Genomic DNA, 19,835 nt, shown 5'->3' on the forward strand with positions numbered 1-19,835 from the left:
TTTTCAAGAGGAATACAAATATATTTATTCAGAATGAACAAACATATTTAATCACACATGCATATGAACTTCATGAATACGTGAATAAATACAAACTTGGCATGCTTTCATACATTTAGGTCACAAACTGATAAACGAAGCCAGTGGTAGCAATGATTTACTGCAACTAGCCACTAAGTTTGACTCCAAGAGAAACTATAACATGGAAGGTTGATGCTCATCATCTACAGTTGACTGCTACTGATGTTTTGAAATCAGATCTTAAGGTTTTTCTTTCAGTTTAAATACATCAGTTTTCATATGCCATGCTTTCTTTTTCAGTTATTACTGTTGACTCAAGGGTCACTGAGTTGGCCGGATTGTCATATGACTGTGCATCTGTATAATTCATGAAAAGGCAATGGAGTTCAAAATTGTGTTTGTCGATGTCAGCAGATTAAAAGTTTCAAATATAAAAGTCATGCAAGCAGAAGTGGTGAGGTCAGGTTAAAGGAAATAACACCCCAAAGTGTATAATCATGTACAACTTTCATGAAGAAATGAATAACCCATCATCCTTTTTATATTTGCTGATGCCTAACAATTCACTTTATGACAAAATAAAATCATTCACATTCAAAACCCAGTCACTAAAGCACACCTTTGTAGTCCAGTTTAATATCACACTCATACAGATTTGCATGTACACCCCATTTACTACAGTGCAAGAGTATTAAAAGCCTGAATGGCATGTAACTTACTCACTTTTGTCGAGTAACCCTGAATGAGAGTTATAGAAACTGGTATTAAACCTAAAAGGAAAAATACATTAATGCATAAAATTGTAATACCAACAAACATTTCAAAAGAAGTAAATCTATCAATAATATGTCTTTTTGTCATAATAGTACAGATAGACAAGAAAAGGGAGAGATAAGGGAATGACATTCAGCCAAGGGATGCCGGTCAGATTCCAAACCCACGCCGCTGCCAAGGACTCATGGGGCAGCATGGGGCGCACGCTCTACCGGGGGAGCTAAAGATTCTATACGTGAACTGCAAAACACACTATTCATCGGCTCACAATTTTGCCAAAGCATCATGATCTTGCAAAAACTGCACAAAGTTTATACTGGCAGGCTGATGGTTTTAACCATTCATATCTCACTCTTTTTTTGAATTCCTTTTCTGTGCGGGTTTTCCAAAATTTCTCTATTACAATTCCCCTGACAACACATCATCTGCCTATTGCAGCAAATCTAAAGCCACACAGAGTTAACATCAAGAAATCCCTTAACCTTTATACAATCAGTGAAGACTTAACATGCTTAGCAACATATTGTACCTTTCCAAATGTAAGTCTTGTGGCATCAGTTATGAGCATAGTTCTCTTTTTTCACTCTGGGCAATCTTCTGCATGAGTCACACACAAACAAAACAACTACACGTGCTTTAGTATCAAGACAAAGAGGGGAACTTCAGCTCAGAGATGTCAACTTCAGGAGAGCTGCTGCCACTGCGGTCGCTGTAAGTGTCCCTGCAATGGCAGATGAATACATAAAATGACTATTATAGCACTAATGCCTGGCAGGGATTGCTTTTATTGTGATTGCAGGTGCAAAGATGACATAGTGCTGCAGTAAACTAACTGTAAGAGAGTAGATTAAGACACTGAATAAAAATAGGCTTGTAAATTTCCCTTCAGGTTGACATTTCAGTAAAGTCAATGACTCATAAAAATGGCAACAATGTATAGTGTAAAGGGTTTAATAAAAACAAAAGTGTAATGTCTTTGTATTTATTACCTATGGTCAAAATTGTTGCCCCACGTACATAATGTCCCAATCATAGGGAAGGTAGATATTTGTTTTTAACCAATCAGTATTAATGTCAGTTACCAGATTAAATAGGAAACAATATATTCCATGTGTTTAAATGTGATTGGATGCCACTCCATAAAGAACTACTTTTAAATTGAATTAGCCAGTAGAAAGAAAAATAAAATGGATATAAAGCACCAAAATCATACGTAGGTTTACATTTAATGCATTATTGTAGAAAAACCATAGTGGAATGTCAGAGAATAGATGCATCTAACCTATAAACTGGCAGAGCATCACACGGTAATTTAATTTTAAACTTCCACCAAATGACGTTTGAATAACACATTGCTGTGTCAGAGCTTACCGTGGCGAGAGACGGCAGCCCTTGGCCAGGTAGCTCTGGAGTTTTCCTGCAGCAGCCAGCAGGAGACCAAAGTATGGAGGAGAGGGTTTGATGGGCCTCGAGGTGAACTCTGGATGGAACTGCACCCCAACAAAGTAACAATGATCTGAAACAAGACATATGGATTAATACAGACATGTATTCACCTCCACTACATAGGCTACATATGACACAGTTAGCATGCGACTTATATAAAACACATGGCTCACGCCGTGATTCCACCAGGCGCTGATGCACCGCTTTCCGGCTGCGCCATGGTTTTGTTCCGTCCTCCACTGTACGTCACACCATACTGCAAGTGTTTTTTAGAAGCAGACAGTTTTGCCTGCCCGACTGGCAGATTTGGTCATTTTTCATAGATATTTGTATATTTAAATGTCGACATAGTTAAGTGGTTTCTTCCATTTAGTCCAGTTATGAACGACATGGATAAAAGATTTGTGGCTGTGTTTTAGATGTTAAAATAGTGTAGTAATGTTTTTTTTTTAATTGCCCGGACACTTTAGCTGTTCCACTTCCAGGCCGGCCTTTGCAACGCCCTGCGGCTCTATCAAACATAGACCTGGCGTATTTTAGACGTGCCTGTCTGAATATAGAGCTAACATAAACCACATAAATGACAATTTAAGGCAAAGCTTGTAAAAGAAACAAGAGATTTAAGCACACATCCTAAAGATCAGCCAGGTAAAAGCTTTAAGAAGAGCTTCCGAATGTTGCTTTCATTAGCAACCGCGCATGGATGCTTATTTTAATAAAACTTTCCACTTACCATCCAATTCAATGACCTCCATTCTCTCTCCTTCCACGTCCTCGCCAACAAACTGAAGACCCCTTTTTTCAAAGTGGTGCTTCAACTCTGGGTTCACCTAAAATGAGCAATGGTTCAAGGATTCAGGAAAGGTTTTTAAGAAATAAGGCTATGAGGCAATTCCATAATACTGCCAAAACTAAATTCTGGAAACAAAGACGAAAAAAAGAAGATTAAAATGGAGCCTCAAGTGCCTGCAGGATGTACCAGCAGAATAAGATTACTGTTGAGTATGCATTTCTTTTGCACCCACAGAAAAAAGTCTGGAAACATTTGTTTACCTCAAATCTGTGTCTGTGCCTCTCGTCAACATATTCCACATCTCCATACAGTTTTCCTAAAACAATGAAATACCAGTCGTCAGAAAAACAAGCTGGGAAAGCCAACAGTCCACCATTAATTCAAGTAAGCTACATACTCAGTACACTGGTGCTGGATTTGAAAATCGTCCGCCTCTTCCCCAACCTCATCGTCCCACCCATCTGCCCTGGGTTGTGCTCTGGCATGTCAATCACCTGTCAAGATCAAACAGGACAATAAACAAATTCCTATGAAGACTCTGCTGATATGTGATATGATCTCAGAAGAAAAAGTCTCTTCTTCATTTCTCTACTTTGTGCCTCCTCGCCTCCTCTCTCCTCCATCCTCCTGCCTGCGACCCGCAAATCAAACTGAGCGCCATCTTTAAGGTTGTCTCAAGTACTAAATGGCATCTCAAGGAAAGAGAAGCGAGGAGACTTGCCTGAGGAGCCGTGAGCTAGGACAGACAGGTGTATCCTTCGCCAAAGTCTTTTCTGTACCTGGGGAATAACACACCTCTGGAATATACAAACCTTGACAACTGCGCCACACGTCGTATTTAATTGATGTTTTAAAACGACAGCTCCAAAGCACGGATATCTAATTATGTTAAACGCGTGTTGCCTCGACTCCTCATGTCTCTTCCTAGCCTCCTATGCTGAGTTCCAACTACAAGACTTTCAAAGTGGACGGTTTGCATTACTGTTCCCACTACACAACTTGCTGTCTTGTTTTCACACCAACTGACTAACCGGCAACAGGGGTTCAAACACTATTAGATCTTTCAACTAGTGTCCAAACTGTTGGTTGCAAAAACACGCGCAAGAAGGGAAACGGGACATGACGTAAACCCATAAGAGAGACGGTATTTTTAGATGTCCCCCAGAAACAAGCGCTCCAAGTTATTGGTTGCTGATGCAGCGATAAAACAAAGTAGAAAAATAAAGATCAGACTTAGGCGCATTTAGGGGGTGTCTTTGTTGGCACACATGTTTACAAAAAATTTCCACATATCTTTACTATTTATTAATAGCCTATTTTCTCTATGTGACAACTTTGGTCTGTGTTGAAATGCAACGCATACAGTAAAGTAAAAGGCAACCCCTCAACTTGCATCTTGTGCTCTTATTGGCTGTAGCTCTCCAGCGGAGTCCCCGACAGCTCCCGACATTTAGCCTGTTAGATATCTGGACTGCGTCCGGACGCACCAGCAAGCCTCTCGTCTCGCGTTTAATGGTTTACAGGTCGCGCTCGAGTGCTTGCATGCCAGTACCAAGCAAATACCAATTTGCCTTTAATACGGGCCTTTTGTCTGAGAGCCCCAATATTGTGGGAGAGCAGACAATCAGGGCTAAAGTCCTGTAGTAGGCACTTTGCATCGTGTGGGAGGGACCAAGATGCGAGGGGAGAAGGCGAGGAAAGGAACTGAGGATGCACAAACGAAGAAATAAGAGGGGATAACCTACCACGGGGTGAGTGGATTCCGGATTAAATTCTGTGGAGTTGGCATCTGAAAAAAGATAAGCAAAACTGATCTAAGAAGAAACTTACCATTTGGTCTATTGTTCCTATATCATTAAATTAAAACCAGTAGGAATCAAATTCCTCTTTGTAAACAATGGCCCCAGCTGAACTGTGCAATTGTCTTACCTTCCCATCCAAGAACATTGCGGGCGAACTCACACACTGCCAGCTGCATGCCCAAACATACTCCTGCACAAAACAAGACCAGCAGGATTCTTGCATAATGAGAGGTATTATAAGGACTCATGCATAAAGAAAGACTAAACACGATCCCCACTGTGCAAACCACTTACTTGACTAACATTGCATGTGATTTTAAAGTGCCTATATTCACCTCTCTTTGGACTTTTATGATTAAGCATTTTTCTGATCAACAAAGATTCTTTAATGTCAAAAACAGAACAAATCTCTACAAATTGATCTAAATGATGTACAAATATAACAGAAAAGTAGCTGATTACACAAGTATTCATGCCCTTAATCAGGTCTATCATTTTCATGTGGCAGCAATTTCAGCTTTGAATTAGGCATAAATTGAGTCTTTAACTACTTTATACACCTGAACAAAACGTTGCTTTCTAATTTGTCTTTACATAATTGTTCAAACTCTGTCAAGCAGCACAGAATTCCTTCATAGAAAAACAATTTGCAAGTTTTGTCGTCCTTCCTCAACTAGAAGTTCTGGATACTGTCCGTCAAATGCCTTCTATTTTGTGTGGCTTGGGTTTCATATTTCATTCATGGCTGTTATTTGCCTCCAACCACTTGACCAACAGAGAATGCCATATTTTATGGAAAAGTCTTTCTTTGTTAGACATCTTATAGCGGAGTCTTTCCATGCGTAGTCTGTTCCCTAACTCTCTAAGCCATTGCTTAAAGGGGGGGCTGGTCTCAGATTTCCACTGCTGCAAAATAATGCGCTTGGCCACCAAAGTGCATAGGGACATGGCTTGCCCTTCATAGTTCGTAAAGTTGGGATTAGACAAAACTGAACCAAAGATGGCAAGGAGTGGGTCAGGGGCGATAGTTTTGTAAAAGGTCTTTGAAAAGTAGTCAGATATGAGAGACCAGAAATGAGTCAATTTAGGACAAGACCAAAACTGATGGGTAAGGGTCACTGAGTGGTGTTTACATATATCACATTTGGGAGAGATGTTAGGGTATTAGGGTGTTGGCATGGAGCCTGGCTTTAGCGTAATGAAGCCTGTGAACTACTTTAAATTGTTTTAAAGAATGTCTAGAGTTTATAGAACTGCCATGAATTGCAAAGCTAAGTTCCTGCTGGGCTTTATATTTCAGGTTGATGTTTTGCAAGAGAATATAATTCATCCCAAGTGACAGATCTTTGGCCAACTGTGGCAGCTGTTCCTTCAACATTTCGTTGTTTTTTGCTCTTCACATCGAAACAGCATGAGGGCACCTTACAGGTGAAAAGCACTAAACTGAACATGCTTGATCTAAATACTCTGGGCTGTAACAGTTAGGATTTTCATGTGTCCAAGCAAAGTGGTGGAATATTTGTGCAATCAATTAGATTTGGTTTAGGGTTTGCATTTAATACTGATTTATGAGGTTTCAGTCTTGTGAAACAAAACAACCTGAGTTCAAAACAAATAACTTCCTCAGGACACTGTGCAACATTGTTGTTTTAACAACATTAATGTTAAGTATGAAGCAGCATACCAAACACTGCAAACGTATCTTTGTCAAGGAGAAGGTAGAATTTATGAGACAACATAGATGCAAATCTCTCTCACCTAGGAATGGCTTATTCTGTTTCCTCGCCCAGTTAATAGCTAGCATCTTGCCTTCTGTCCCTCTTACACCAAAACCTCCTGGTACCAACACACCACTGTGGGGAGGAAGGAAAGAAAGACATTTTATAAATTAGTCCAGATTATCCTTAAAACAAAAATTACACAATATAAACTTCTGTATACAGAGACACATTACAGCTAACAGTGTAAAGACTACTGCTAGTACAAAATCTACTGTATACTATAATATTACTACAGAATACTTTGCAAAGACATACATTAATATGTCTGTAAATTAAGGTAATGAGATACAACTTGTACTTGCTTGTAATAATTGCAACACCAATTTAAACAATTTTCTGGCATGTCATCATATATGACATAAACCAAAAAGTGTTTAAATCCTTTCAGACCATAAATATGATTGAATTCAAATACATACGTAATTGGTAGTATTTTGAGCCAATTTACACATACATTGGAGAATTGTTCCTGAGGCACCCACTACTTTCTGTAATCTCTGTATTAAAATCCTGCATCTCTCCATATTAAGAGGTGGTCGAGGGGCAGAATGCTGAACAGCTAACACCCATCAATCTAATAACATACTAAAGGCTACAAATCTAGGTTGATCTGATTACTCATAATCTGATTAGCCTACACCTGTTTTTTTCATATACTTTAATTGATTTTAAACTTAGAATAAGGGAAGTAGTCACTGCTAAGTGGAGTTGCTTCAAATAACTAAACATTTAAATATTGCTGCCCCTGCTAATGCACATGCATATGTAATGTATTTTGTCATACCGTTTCTGTTTGGATCGGTTGTTATTGTCCTGTGATGTGCTGGATGGCTAGGTCTCACTTGCAAAATAGGTTTTAATCTCATTGCAATTTCTTAGTTAAATAAGGTTATCATTTAAAACTAATGCATCCAAAAACCAATGCTCAAAAAGCCTGTTTGACCTATGTAAACGCCTGCTTTAAAATAGCTCTGCAAGTACACGTGTGGTCTGTACATGTAAAAAAAACACATTGTGAATTTCTACAAAGCACAGAAATTGTTGAGCATTTTATGAAGCTGCATAAACAACTGGGCATGACAGCACTCTGCTGCCATCATGTGGCATACACCAGGACACCGCATCACCAGAGAGCTTGCCTACTCACTGAGAACTGCAGAGTTTTTGCCAGGCCTCATGATATTTCACTGGCTCATTTTGCAGAGTGGTAGTCTCAAGGTCTGCAGAGTCTATGTACTGTAATAACAAACAGCACCATTCAACACACACACTGCAAAGCAGTGTTGCAAAGTCCAGAAATCATTACACAAAATCATAAAAATGGGAAATGTTTCCATACCTTGACCTCTAGTTTGTGATTAACGGCGAGGGCAGAGTGCTCTAGGGCCTTTATAACGGAGGTGTAGGAGTCAGATAACTTTGTGTATTTCCCCACCAGCGCTATAGAGACATGCTCCAAGAGACGGGCAGATCTGAGAAGAGAGTGAATGACAGTATTCATATGATTTAACCTCCTCCGTGTGCTGTAGTTACTGGTGAACATTTGTCTTTCAGAGTTCAAGTTCTTTCAGAATTTGTAACACTATTCCGAGAAGTGCCTGTTCCATAACTGTAGGGTAACGGTTTGTGTCCGCTTAAAGTTAGCAGCCAAAACGTCCTCACCTGTCAGCCATCTCCTTCCACTTTGCGAGCATCCTCCTCGGCCTCATCTCGATGGGCAGGCTCAGCCGCTGACAGAGGTAGCTCACAACACCCTGGTCCTCCAGCAGCAGGGGCACTCTGTAGACTGAGGAGACGTCATGGACACAGATCACCTGGAAAGGATAACAATGCGTCCTTGAGAACTGTAAGTTGTATTACTTATGTTGTCAGTTCATTTAAGACTTATTGTATTGGTTTATAGTTTTTGCAAATTTAAAGTAAGTTAACTGGTGATTTTCGTTGTTTGTGTTCTACACCAGCTAGCTAGGTTCCACCTGGCTGTTGCATTAATATAATAGCGATTGTTGAATGCCCTTGCTCGGGTTTGTATTTTAGGTGCATTATTCACATGCTGAACATGCTAACAATGCGTTAAGATAATGTAATTAATATTGGGTTTTTTGTTATTATTTGCTATATGTAATTCCTATGCATTGTGTATGGTAGCCTGTTAAATTTTATTCATTTCTTTGCAGAAACACAACTCAAAATCAACCCTAACTGATAGTAGCATACTGTGGGAATGTCACAAGAACCGGTACATCCGTACCAAAATTCTGAAAACGCGACGGTACTCCTTTTTCTACAATACCGTAGGTACCCGAGGATGCAATTTTTCTGGACCTGACAGAGGAAGTATGTACACCTACTAGGGCTGCACGATATGAGAAAATGATCCATTTGCGATTATTTTGAGTAATACTGCAACTGCAATATGATTCACGATATTAAAGGGAATGATTTTTGTATCATTAGTCATTTTCATTGAAAAATATTAAAATGATTTACAGTGTGATTTTTGATAAGATCTTTACAAAACAAAGATTTTTTTTTAGTCTGTAAGATACAATTTGTAGGCCGGAATATCTCTGCAGTACCACAATACTTCATAAAGAAGGGTTTGACACATTTTGACTTTAACAAAAAATTGGGGCCCCACCTACGATACCACCCCCCCACAGTTTGGATATTGCAGTACTCCATATTGCGATTAACTGTCCAACCCTAACACCTACAAGTGTTCTAGTCTGCTGAGGCCGGGTTAGCTCTGTTGGAAGAGCAGGCGCACATATGTAGAGGTTTACTCTACAACGCAGCAGCTGCGGGTTTGACTCCAACCTGCGGCCCTTTAATGCATGTCATTCCCCCTCTCTCTATCCTTTCAATGTCTGTGTCTTTCTCCGTCCTGTGAAAATAAAGGCCTCAAAGTCCCCAAAATAAATAATCTATAAAAAAAAAGTTCAAGACTGCCCTTAAATGCTGGAGAAGAAGAAAGCCAACCGTTACATCTACAGCAACGGTTTTCACAACTTCACCTGGTGCTACCAATCAGAGAGAAGTGTTTCTCTCTGCTGTTGTCTGTCACAGCCAAAAGTTAGCTCCAATGGCTGACATTAGCCAACTTTAGCGCTTGTTTTAGTGGACATCTATAACATCAGTTAAGTTAACTTTAGCCAGCCTGGTTGTATGTTAAGGCAAGGCAAGGCAAGGCAGCTTTATTTGTATAGCACATTTCCAGCAACCAAGGCCAATTCAAGTGCTTTACACAAAATCATAACAGATAAAACACAAGTAAAACAGTTAAAAATCACAAGCATTAAAAACCGGTAAAACACATGAATAGACAGTTAAAAACAAAGAGAAACATAAAACAAAGAATAAAATTTACAGTGCAGCATAAGAAATTTAAAGAAATGATTAGTCATTTAAAGAAAGGCGCATCAAATAGAAGGTCTTCAGCCTTGATTTAAAAGAACTGAGAGTAGCAGCGGACTACAGGTTTCTGGGAGTTTATTCCAGAATGAGGAGCATAGAAACTGAAAGCTGCTTCACCCTGTTGTTCTGACTCTGGGACAGAAAGCAGACCTGTCCCAGATGACCTGAGAGGTCTGGGTGGTTCATAGTGTAGTAGCAGATCAGCAATATATTTTGGACCTAAACCGTTAAAGCTGCAGTAGGGAGTTCTGAGAAAACGACTTAGCCAAAAAATTTGAACAAGCACACCTTACAGGTCCCTCCCCCGCTCTCTGCTGCCTACAGCCCCCCCCCCCCCTCCACAGCTCCTCCCCCACGCGGAGCTTGCCGTGAACGCGCAGGCTAGTAAGCAGGGCCACCGATGCTTTCCACTCCTCATGGACAGTAGAGGGGTTTATTCTGAGGAGGGTATAGCTTATGTAAAAAAATTGCTTATTTAATATTTGTTTAAAAGTGTTGTAATTTTTTCAATAAAGGGTTTAAATATTTTTTATGTAATCGCTCACTTTGTGTGAACAAATAGCACGTTACAACATACATTACTGAATTACCTTTTGGATCAATTTAAAACAGTAAACTTTCAGTAGGAATGATGAATCAGTGAGGAAGCTCAATAAGCCAAGGATAACAACATATTAGAAATATATCTTAGGTTTATTTTGCATATGGGTAAATAAATCAGCTTTTTTTTGCAAAGTACTACTGCACAAGGAAATCGAACATTTTGATTTGGACTGAAAGACGATTCCTTCACGTGCCTCTGAGTTCTGGGCCATGTCTGACCTGTTGAGGGCACAAAGAATGTGTGTCAGACATTTGATTTACAAATTACATCCTCAGGGGAAGAAAACGTATGTAAAAAATAATCAAAAGTAGAAGTCTGCCTTGCCAAACGTTGACAGGGACAGCGCACAATTAAAGTAGTTTAACCATAGCTACAGTTATTGTGATCAACAAAAACACCTTTTGGCTTACTAAATGTAGGCATCGAACAATATTACTTATACTGAGGGTGAAGGAGTTAGCAAGTAAAGTTAATCTTCACCTGCTACAACAGTCCTGCCGTGCTACAGCTAACTGTAAGATTTAGCACACAGCTACAGAGTTAATGAGATTTGCGCTATCACCGTGTAGCCTACTGTAACCATCAATATCTTAGTTGTGTACGCTTGTTCTTTAAAAATTAACAAATCAAGCAGGGATATTACAGTCGAGCAGAATGTGGCTAACGCTAGCTCAGAATCCTGTTGAATCCTTCCAGTAGGCTTAGCTCCCTCCACCTCTGAAAGCCGCTTCGATGTTGACCCTCGTTTTATTTCGGCTCGGTTTAATTCTGTCTTTTATTTCGCTTTTCATCATCGTTCTTCTTCTGTTTTCCCGTCTTTGTTTTCTGAGCAGGTGTCACTCGAGAAATTGGCAGTTTTCCTGAAAAGTTGTTTCTCCGCGATTAGCACAGCTGCAGTGCCTAGCAACTTGAGCTGTTACGCGCTGTGCGGGGAGGGTATGAGCAGCGCGTACACGAGTGATTGACACTGCTAAGACAGTCCTCTTGACTCTGTGGCTGTTTCTGACCGAGCGGTGTTTTTCTGCAAGTGGCAGCAGGAGCACAGAGAGGAGACACAGGAGCTTGATTTTTTCACAGATTATCTGTCTCTTATTCTACTGTCAGGACATGTGACAGTTTTAACAAATATGTAAAAAATACATTTTTACAAAAGTTACCTACTGAAGCTTTAAGTGATTTATAAACTAGCAAGAGACTTTGAAATCAATTCTTTGAGACACAGGAAGCCAGTGTAAAGACTTCAGAACTGGATTGATGTATCCAGTCTCTTGGTCTAGTGAGGACTCGAGCAGCAGCGTCTGAATCAGCTGCAGCTGTCTGATTGATTTTTTAGGGAGACCTGTAAGACCCCTTACAGTATCAAGTCTACTGAGATAAAGGCATGGACAAGTTTTTCCAATCCTGTTGACATAATCCTTTAACCCTTATATATCTTAAGGTGATAGTAGGCTGACTTTGTAATTGTCTTAATGTGGCTGTTAAAGTTCAGGTCTGAGTCCATGACTACACCAAGATTTCTGGCTTTGTCTGTTGTTTTTAACATTGTTGTTTGAGCTGAGCGCAGACTTTTAATCGTTCCTCTCTTGCTCCAAAACAACCACCTCAGTTTTTCCTTCATTTAATTTCAGAAAGTTCTGGCACATCCAGCCGTTAATTTGTTCGATGCACTTAGTCAGTTTTGTATTGGACTATAGTCCCCTGGCGATAAGGTTATGTAAATTTGTGTGTCGTCCGCATAACTATGGTAATTATTTTGTTTTTCTCCATAATCTGAGCCAGTGGAAGCATGTAGATGTTAAACAGAAGGCCCCAGAATGGAGCCTTGCGGAACTCCGCACGTCATATTGTACGCTCAGATGCATAATTACCATAGACACAAAGTAATCCCTATTCTTTGGGTAGGATTCAAACCAGTTTAGTACTGAGCCAGAAAGCCACACAGTTTTCCAATCGGTCTAGTAGTATGTCGTGGTCGACCGTGTCAATGCAGCACTGAATCAAGTAATACTAAGATGAAATTTTGCCATTATCTGTGTTAAGGTGGATGTCATTAAAGACTTTGACAAGAGCCGTTTCAGTGCTGTGTTTGGTCGGAAACCCGACTGAAAGTATCAAAACTTTTGCTTAGTGACAAGAAATGGTTGAGTTGTTGAAAGACTACTTTTTCAATGTTTTACTTAAAAACGGAAGGTTTGATATTGGCCTATAGTTGCTCATTAGTGACTTGTCTAGGTTGTTCTTTTTTAAGAGTGGCTTGATTACTGCAGTTTTCAGGGCCTGTGGAAAGATACCTGAAAGAAGAGATGTGTTCACAATCTGTAGAAGATCAGAAGTCAAAAAACAACAATAGTAGAGAGACTAACTAAACATGCTTCCTGTCTGGGAGTTCCAAGTTAACTCATGGAAGACTTTACTGTACGCTAGCTGTGTGGTGAGGCCAGGCCTTAGAACAGCAGACTGTGGGTCCTGTAGACTGACGTTTTCTCCAAATGTCATTTTAACCACACTCTCCTTACCCCCTCTACTTAAACCCCACCACACCAAACTAATAAGGTATTGTGACATCCCTAGCATAAAGTGAAGTAGTGGTTAACCTTACTATTAAGTTCATGTCCCTCTTATATCTACCTTCTGTATTATCAAATAGAATACCACACATTCAGATGTATGGGGTTGACAACATGAATTGTACTAGTTCATTGCTAATGTTAGCAGCTTAGTCTTCACGTAAATCTTCAAGTGAGCTTGTTTTTTGTAACACAGCAAAGTCACACTACTTCACCTGTGTGGGCTCCACATGACAAAACATGGAGATCTTCTCCTTGACAGCGGTTTCTAGGGGTGATGAACAGCGGCACATTATCTGCAAAGAATTAATATGTTCATTTTTATGATAATGTGCAACATGACGTGGATATAGACTAAAATATTCCCATATAAAACACATCTTAGATTTTGCGTCATATGTCAGATTTGATTAGGTTGTGTACACCATGAAATGAACACATAACCAAGAATCATTGGATATAGATTTCTACACATAAAAAGGGAAAGTAGACGCTTGCCCTATTTATATCTGGGATACAAGAGGGAACGCCAAGTTTTAAGGGCAAATTCTAATCAGACTCACCAAGTCTGGAGACAAGCCCAGCCCTCTGAGCTCTCGGACACTGTTCTGGGTCGGTTTGGTTTTTTGCTCTCCCGTGGTATTTGGCTGAGGACACAAAAGCAAAGCCACCTTCAAATTGTAGCATAAATGTGTGTGACGAATAAACCATTTTTACTGTTCTCTTTCACCTTTCCTTCAAAAAAACAAAGCACAGATGTAGTGATACTGCAGGTATCCTATTCTACTTGACATGCATGTTCACCTATGTGCCCTACCTGTGGTACCAGGCTGACATGGATGTTGCAGAAGTTCTCCTTCTTCACCTTGAACTGGAACTGTCTGAAGGCCTCGATGAAGGGCATACTCTCAATGTCCCCCACTGTGCCTCCCAGCTGTTTACACAAAACATGCTTAGCCCACAGATCTGCATAGAAAAAACTTACAGGATGGATAAACAAACCCATTTGTGTAAATTCAGCAATTTATCTGCTTGCTGAATGGTGCCAATATGTTATATTGAATCAAATCAATACTGATCAAAAACTTCTTTTATACCTCCTAAACACAATAAAAAAAAGACAACACTTTTGACTTGACAGTTAAGGTTGTTTTTGTTCTTTGGCATTAAATCCGAAAACCAGTTTGGCCTTATTACATAAATTCCCAGGTCATGAGAACAGAGACCAGTACAACTTACCTCTATGACACAAACTTGAGGCTCCACACCATCACTATCTACCGAGATCCTGGCCTGCTTCATCACCCACTCCTGGATGGCATCAGTGATGTGTGGTACCACTGAACAGATTTATTGAATAAAAAATAATATAAAACCAAATCATCACTGCTTATTGTACATACTTGTGAAGAAAAACATAGCTCCTGACAAAATATCTCTTCTACAGACACACTGGAAAACACAAATGCAAACAAGTGTGCTGCAGTGCAGCATGTCTCGGCACCGAACCTTAGTTAAAGGTGGGGGTGCAGAATTTAAACATGAGGGGAGTGTGATTATTTTGGAGTAGGCGCACTCACTCACCCTGTACAGTCTTGCCCAGGTAGTCTCCCCTCCTCTCCTTGTTGATGACCGACTGGTAGATCCGTCCAGTGGTTAGGTTGTTGTCTTTGGTAAGACAGATGTCCAGGAAACGCTCATAGTTCCCCAAGTCCAGATCCACCTCCCCGCCATCATCGAGAACAAAAACTTCACCTGCACATATCCATTTATTGTAGAGTTAGTGAAGCAGCAGATCCAAAACTAGTAGAATTTCAGTGCTCTGTTCACTAACATAACTGCCTACTGTAGGGGTAGACTGATTATCGGCCCTGGCCGATATCGGGCTGTTTTTTGTCAGTTTGCCGATTACCTGTAGCTGGGTTTTATAACCTGATTACTAGGAGTGGAACGGTTCACAAATTTGTATTCAAACAAAACGGTACGAACTACTGTTAGATGTGCAGGTTCTTAAGGGACACCTAATCTGTAGCCCCTCTTTAGCTCTGATTGGCGCGCCATATGTAGCTGAGCTCCGCCTATATATGCAGTTTGGTGAATTAGAGATGGCAGCACAAGTGGTGGCGACCCCCAAGAGTTAGTGGACCCGCCGGCCTCTTTTAAGATCGCAAGTTTGGGAAAACTTTGGTTTATAGTACAATAGTACAGGCCAGAGTGTGGTGGATAAGACGGATGTTGCAGATTAGTGATAGGACAGACGCCTTGTTTCTTCAGGCTAACTATATTAGCTTTAAAAGGCAGGGAGCAGCTCTTTGCGGTGAAAAATGGCTGGGAGACGTCATGATAACGTTACATTAATCAGGGGATTTAGATTGTCTTTGCAGAAAACAGAATATTTTCAGTTTTAATACCTGATTGTCTTATTTTGTTTACAAGTTTCAGATGGAGTCTGAAGATAATGTGTGGTACATATTGTTTACTGTTTACATCGGACTTTACGCACTTCAGGCTGTTGCAGCTAGCTCAGGGGAGAGAGCGTATGACACTAGGTGCTACAGCCTGAGAAACAACAAAACAAATTGCCTTCTGCATTTTTGTTTTGCTTTTGTTTTGATCCATTGTACCAAACCATGATGTCTCAACCGAAGTATCAACCGAACCGTGACATCTGTGTACCGTTCCACCCCTACTGATTACTGATAACCGATAAAGTTAATAAATTAAAAAGTGCATATTTTGGCTCGGCTGTGGCGGTATCTGTCACTCTGACTTAATGTCTCACCCCCAACAACATCTGAATATCTTTTACTGTGTATTATGTTGAAAGTTCATAAATTTATTAAATAATTGCTTTAAAGCGTTTAAAAAGTCTTGTCCAAAATCTTGACTTAATGATTTTCATTTTCACAGTAAAATGTATATTGGTTCCAAATATCGGTTTTATTAACTACTAATAATTGGTATCAGCCTTGAAAAACCATTACCAGTTGATCCCTAGTCTACTGTATGAACCCCATGCCCCTCAGCTGAGGGTGGGCTGTTTAACCACAAGGTGACAAGCTGTCACACCACAGCTTTTCAAAATAACTGCAAGACTAAACCACATAAATAGAACAGCAGATGATACGTGAAAGACAATGTAAAGCAACCTGGTTGAAAGCACTCAATTACTCACCGTGTTCATATGGAGAAAAGGTGCCAGCGTCAATATTGATGTACGGATCAATTTTGATGGCTGTGACGTGAAGGCCGCAGGACTTTAGGATCGTTCCCACGCTGCTGGCAATGATGCCTTTACCAATACCAGATATGACACCCCCGGTCACCAGGATGTACTTCATAGTGGGATGTGTAGACTAAAAGAAAAAACGTTGCACTACGTTTTCAACTATCCTGTTCAACTACATGTGAGATGAAGAGCTGATGGAATAAAGTCTGTGAATGTGCTCTATTGTTAAAAGTCTCCATCAATTTAATTTGGTGCTGGACATACAACTACACACATACATACATACATACAGATTTTATCCAACTTCTCACTGTTTCACATTTAAAATGTGTGATCAGTTTTACTCCTTTTATTCCTGTTTTCAAAACACCTTATCAATGAGTCATCATTACAAGACATTTAAATAATAAAAAATAAATAAAGTTAATATGGCTGTGGTGACAATCATGACATGTCATTTCAAACTTGGAGGTGCAACTACCTATTTGTTTACATCTGGGTGGGGATTGTGTCCTCACGTTATCCTGATGGATACGGTGGCATGGTGACATTAAACGAGTAAATCCAAAAGTAAGAAGGGGTGAAAATTATACAAATTACTGCAGGCTGTTCAACAACATGATAGGAACTGAAACGGCGGGAAATACCAGCAGCATAATAAGAAATCAAATATGAAGGAGGCTCCTGCCAGCTTACTGTGAATCCAACACTCCATTATTATGCTAAATGCTTGGCCTAATTGTCAGTAAATAATGTATATAACATGTCATACAAAGCTGTTAAACTGGAGCTAACGTTACTTGGGAAGATTGCCCTAACGTCAGCACAAAATAACAGCTTCGCCACAACCAGTTTTGCAGGCAGTTAAGTTAGCTAACGTTAGCTAGCTAGTAACTGTGACCAATTTTGAGACAACGACTAACTTGGAAGTATTTTAAGCTATTAGCAGTCTCTCTAGCACACCATGAACGTCAAAACACACACTCACCAGACAGCTTAAGAAAAAGACGTTAGCGTTTCAATGTTGTGAGTTGACGAAGCATCAGTCTCCACGAGCCTGCTGCAGTAGAAACACGTGTTTTCTGATCTACTTGTCCTCCTATACAGCTTGTTTTTAGCAAGGTTAAGTTTGAAAACGAATCGGTTTTTTGAACGACTCATAAAGAGGAACTGGTCAACTCGATTCGCAATTACTATTAGGAGTGAAATCAAAACATGGATGTATAAAGATAATCCACCAAACCATGCTTCCGTTTAGTACATGCGCAATTGTGCATAAGTACCAGGTTCACTTTCAAGCGCCAGTGCTCCCAAGAGAGTGGATAAAACGGATTGTAAAACACCCATGTGACAAGGTCGATGAGTCGGTTCTTATAATACAGCCATGGTCGTTTCGCTAGAGGAACGTCTACTACATGTGTTTCACTACGTTTCACCGGTTCGTGGGTAATATTTTGCCCTCTTCTAGCCTCGCAGGCAGAACTTAGTCTAACGCCCCCACAGGATCCACCAATGAGGTGATGAATTCAGGGTTAGGTTACTGAGTCCACGGCTTTAGTCCCGCTGAGAGGCTCCCTCTGGTTTCTAAACCAGTAGTGTTTTCACCACCGTATGACGTCACATGCATTGGCGTGAGTGAAGTATTTCAAGGTCAACGCAAGTGCAAATATATCCATAATATGATGGACATTAACAAGTCCAACTATTTCTGTATCAACCATGTAGGCTATTTACACTACCAACCTCAGATTCGATACTGTACATGATACCCTACCTAGACAGATCCCTACTGTTAACATTGTTTACATTGTTATGATCCATAGACTACTGTTAACCTGACTTTGGCATTGCATGTATTTTAGCCATATATTTTGGATTTGTACTTTATTTGCAGGTTCAAAATGAACTTTTTCATCCATCTGCCAAATGCCGTGTGAATGTCCAATTTTTACTAGACACTTATAGATTATAATCGTTTTTTGGCTGGTGAGTGAAGCAAATCTACCATCCATATGCATATCCTACCAGCACTTGGCTGGTAAATGGTGCTGATTTTGAACCCTGTTAATTATTTTGGTTATCTTAGACTTTTATATTTGTACTCCTCCCACTTTGTATTGCAACTGTTGCGTAGCAATTTAAAGTTGTATCTTGTCTTAACCTATCTTTGAAAATTGATCAACCTCAAGAAATCAGTTAATGAAGTTCTGCTCTTGTGTAAACTGACATCTTTGCCATGACAATTCTTTTTTTGGGGTCATATCTTGCAATATAATCTCATATATATGGTATGTATATTTATTTTTCTTTACTAACAAATTCAAAACATCTTGATTATTTATCAATTATTATATTTATCTTATGATCCTGTCACCTACTATCTATTATTTTATTTGTTCTTTCAAACATCATTTCCACCACTAGATGGCATATAAGTTCTAAATTGCATATACTGTAAATGTATGTTATTTATGCGGGCTAAATTGAGCTTTTAACATGGTTATTAACACATATTGAAACACGCATTGAAACCACTTGACTTTATGGGATGATTAAGACATCAGCATCAAAGAGATTCATGCTGGTGTAAACAGATACCCTTATACATTCTGGTTTAGTCAAGTGAGGCACTACAATAGAGCAATGGTCCCTCAAAACCACTGGTACAGTAACACAGTCTGTGAGATATTAAAGTTGTCCTTCATGTATTCAATGTCGCTCTGTTCCAGTTTCGCTGGGTAATGAAAGTAGTGATTTTAATTGATTTCTGTCCATGATCTTGATCTAATTAAAGACCTCATCCCTGCCACCTCATTTTCATAAGCTGTTCCCTTCAATTACATCGTACAAGTGAGCACAGACACACATTAACCTCCTGCATGTTTTTTGGTTGTACGTTTGACTGTGGCCAAAGTCAGCTGTGACAGCTCAGTTAATGATTACCTGGATCCTGTTTTTGCCTTCTCCAAAGAGCAAGAAAAGCCAAAGGAGTCTGGAGAGATCTTTTGTAATAATAGTTTGTCATTTTGTGTAACACACACTCTCTTAAGTTTACAAATATTTGCTGAAGCTAATGTGAATAAGTTATATTACAGTAAATAAAGTTAAAATATCTTGGCCTTTTTCACAGACATTTAAATGTATCTTCCTACTCTTCTCTCGTCACAAATTATCATGTTTTAGGAGTATTATTACTGAACACCTGTACCGCTCTCTATTAAATATGATGGTAACACTTTACAATAAGGGTACATTAATTAGCATTACTTAATGCATTAATTAGTTGTTACAGTTAAATAAGGTGTCTAAAAAACATTTATAAACAATGTTTATGTTTGTTCATGTTAAAGGTGCTCTAAGCAAGGTTGGGTGACGTTACTTCTTGTTGACGTTCAAAGTAT

General features: G+C 39.6%; 1 protein-coding gene across 1 annotated transcript; it reads right to left on the reverse strand.

The window, feature by feature from the left end:
* On the reverse strand, positions 1-17,853 carry LOC116691679 (CTP synthase 1). Its single transcript, XM_032519502.1, has 18 exons — positions 17,423-17,853; positions 16,381-16,561; positions 14,790-14,960; positions 14,445-14,545; positions 14,023-14,139; positions 13,769-13,852; positions 13,421-13,501; positions 8,280-8,431; positions 7,957-8,089; positions 7,765-7,853; positions 6,595-6,689; positions 4,964-5,026; positions 4,780-4,823; positions 3,432-3,528; positions 3,295-3,350; positions 2,975-3,071; positions 2,167-2,311; positions 1-1,516 (listed from the first exon to the last, which is right to left on the reverse strand). The coding sequence occupies exons 2-18, from the start codon at positions 16,544-16,546 to the stop codon at positions 1,438-1,440; spliced, it is 1,770 nt and encodes a 589-aa protein (XP_032375393.1). The 5' UTR covers positions 16,547-16,561; positions 17,423-17,853; the 3' UTR covers positions 1-1,437.
* Positions 17,854-19,835: the final 1,982 nt, after the last annotated feature.

Source organism: Etheostoma spectabile, chromosome 6, assembly GCF_008692095.1.
Source record: "Etheostoma spectabile isolate EspeVRDwgs_2016 chromosome 6, UIUC_Espe_1.0, whole genome shotgun sequence".
NCBI classification, from domain to species: Eukaryota; Metazoa; Chordata; class Actinopteri; order Perciformes; family Percidae; genus Etheostoma; species Etheostoma spectabile.

Bases quoted from the DNA above. Each gene is read 5' to 3' on its own strand.
- LOC116691679 (XM_032519502.1), bottom strand. From the start codon at position 16,546: ATGAAGTACATCCTGGTGACCGGGGGTGTCATATCTGGTATTGGTAAA. The intron at 7,854-7,956 runs GTATGGAAACAT...TTGTTATTACAG, and splicing joins ATCACAAACTAGAGGTCAAG to TACATAGACTCTGCAGACCT. The intron at 2,312-2,974 runs GTAAGTGGAAAG...GTCTTGTTTCAG, and splicing joins GGAGGTCATTGAATTGGATG to ATCATTGTTACTTTGTTGGG.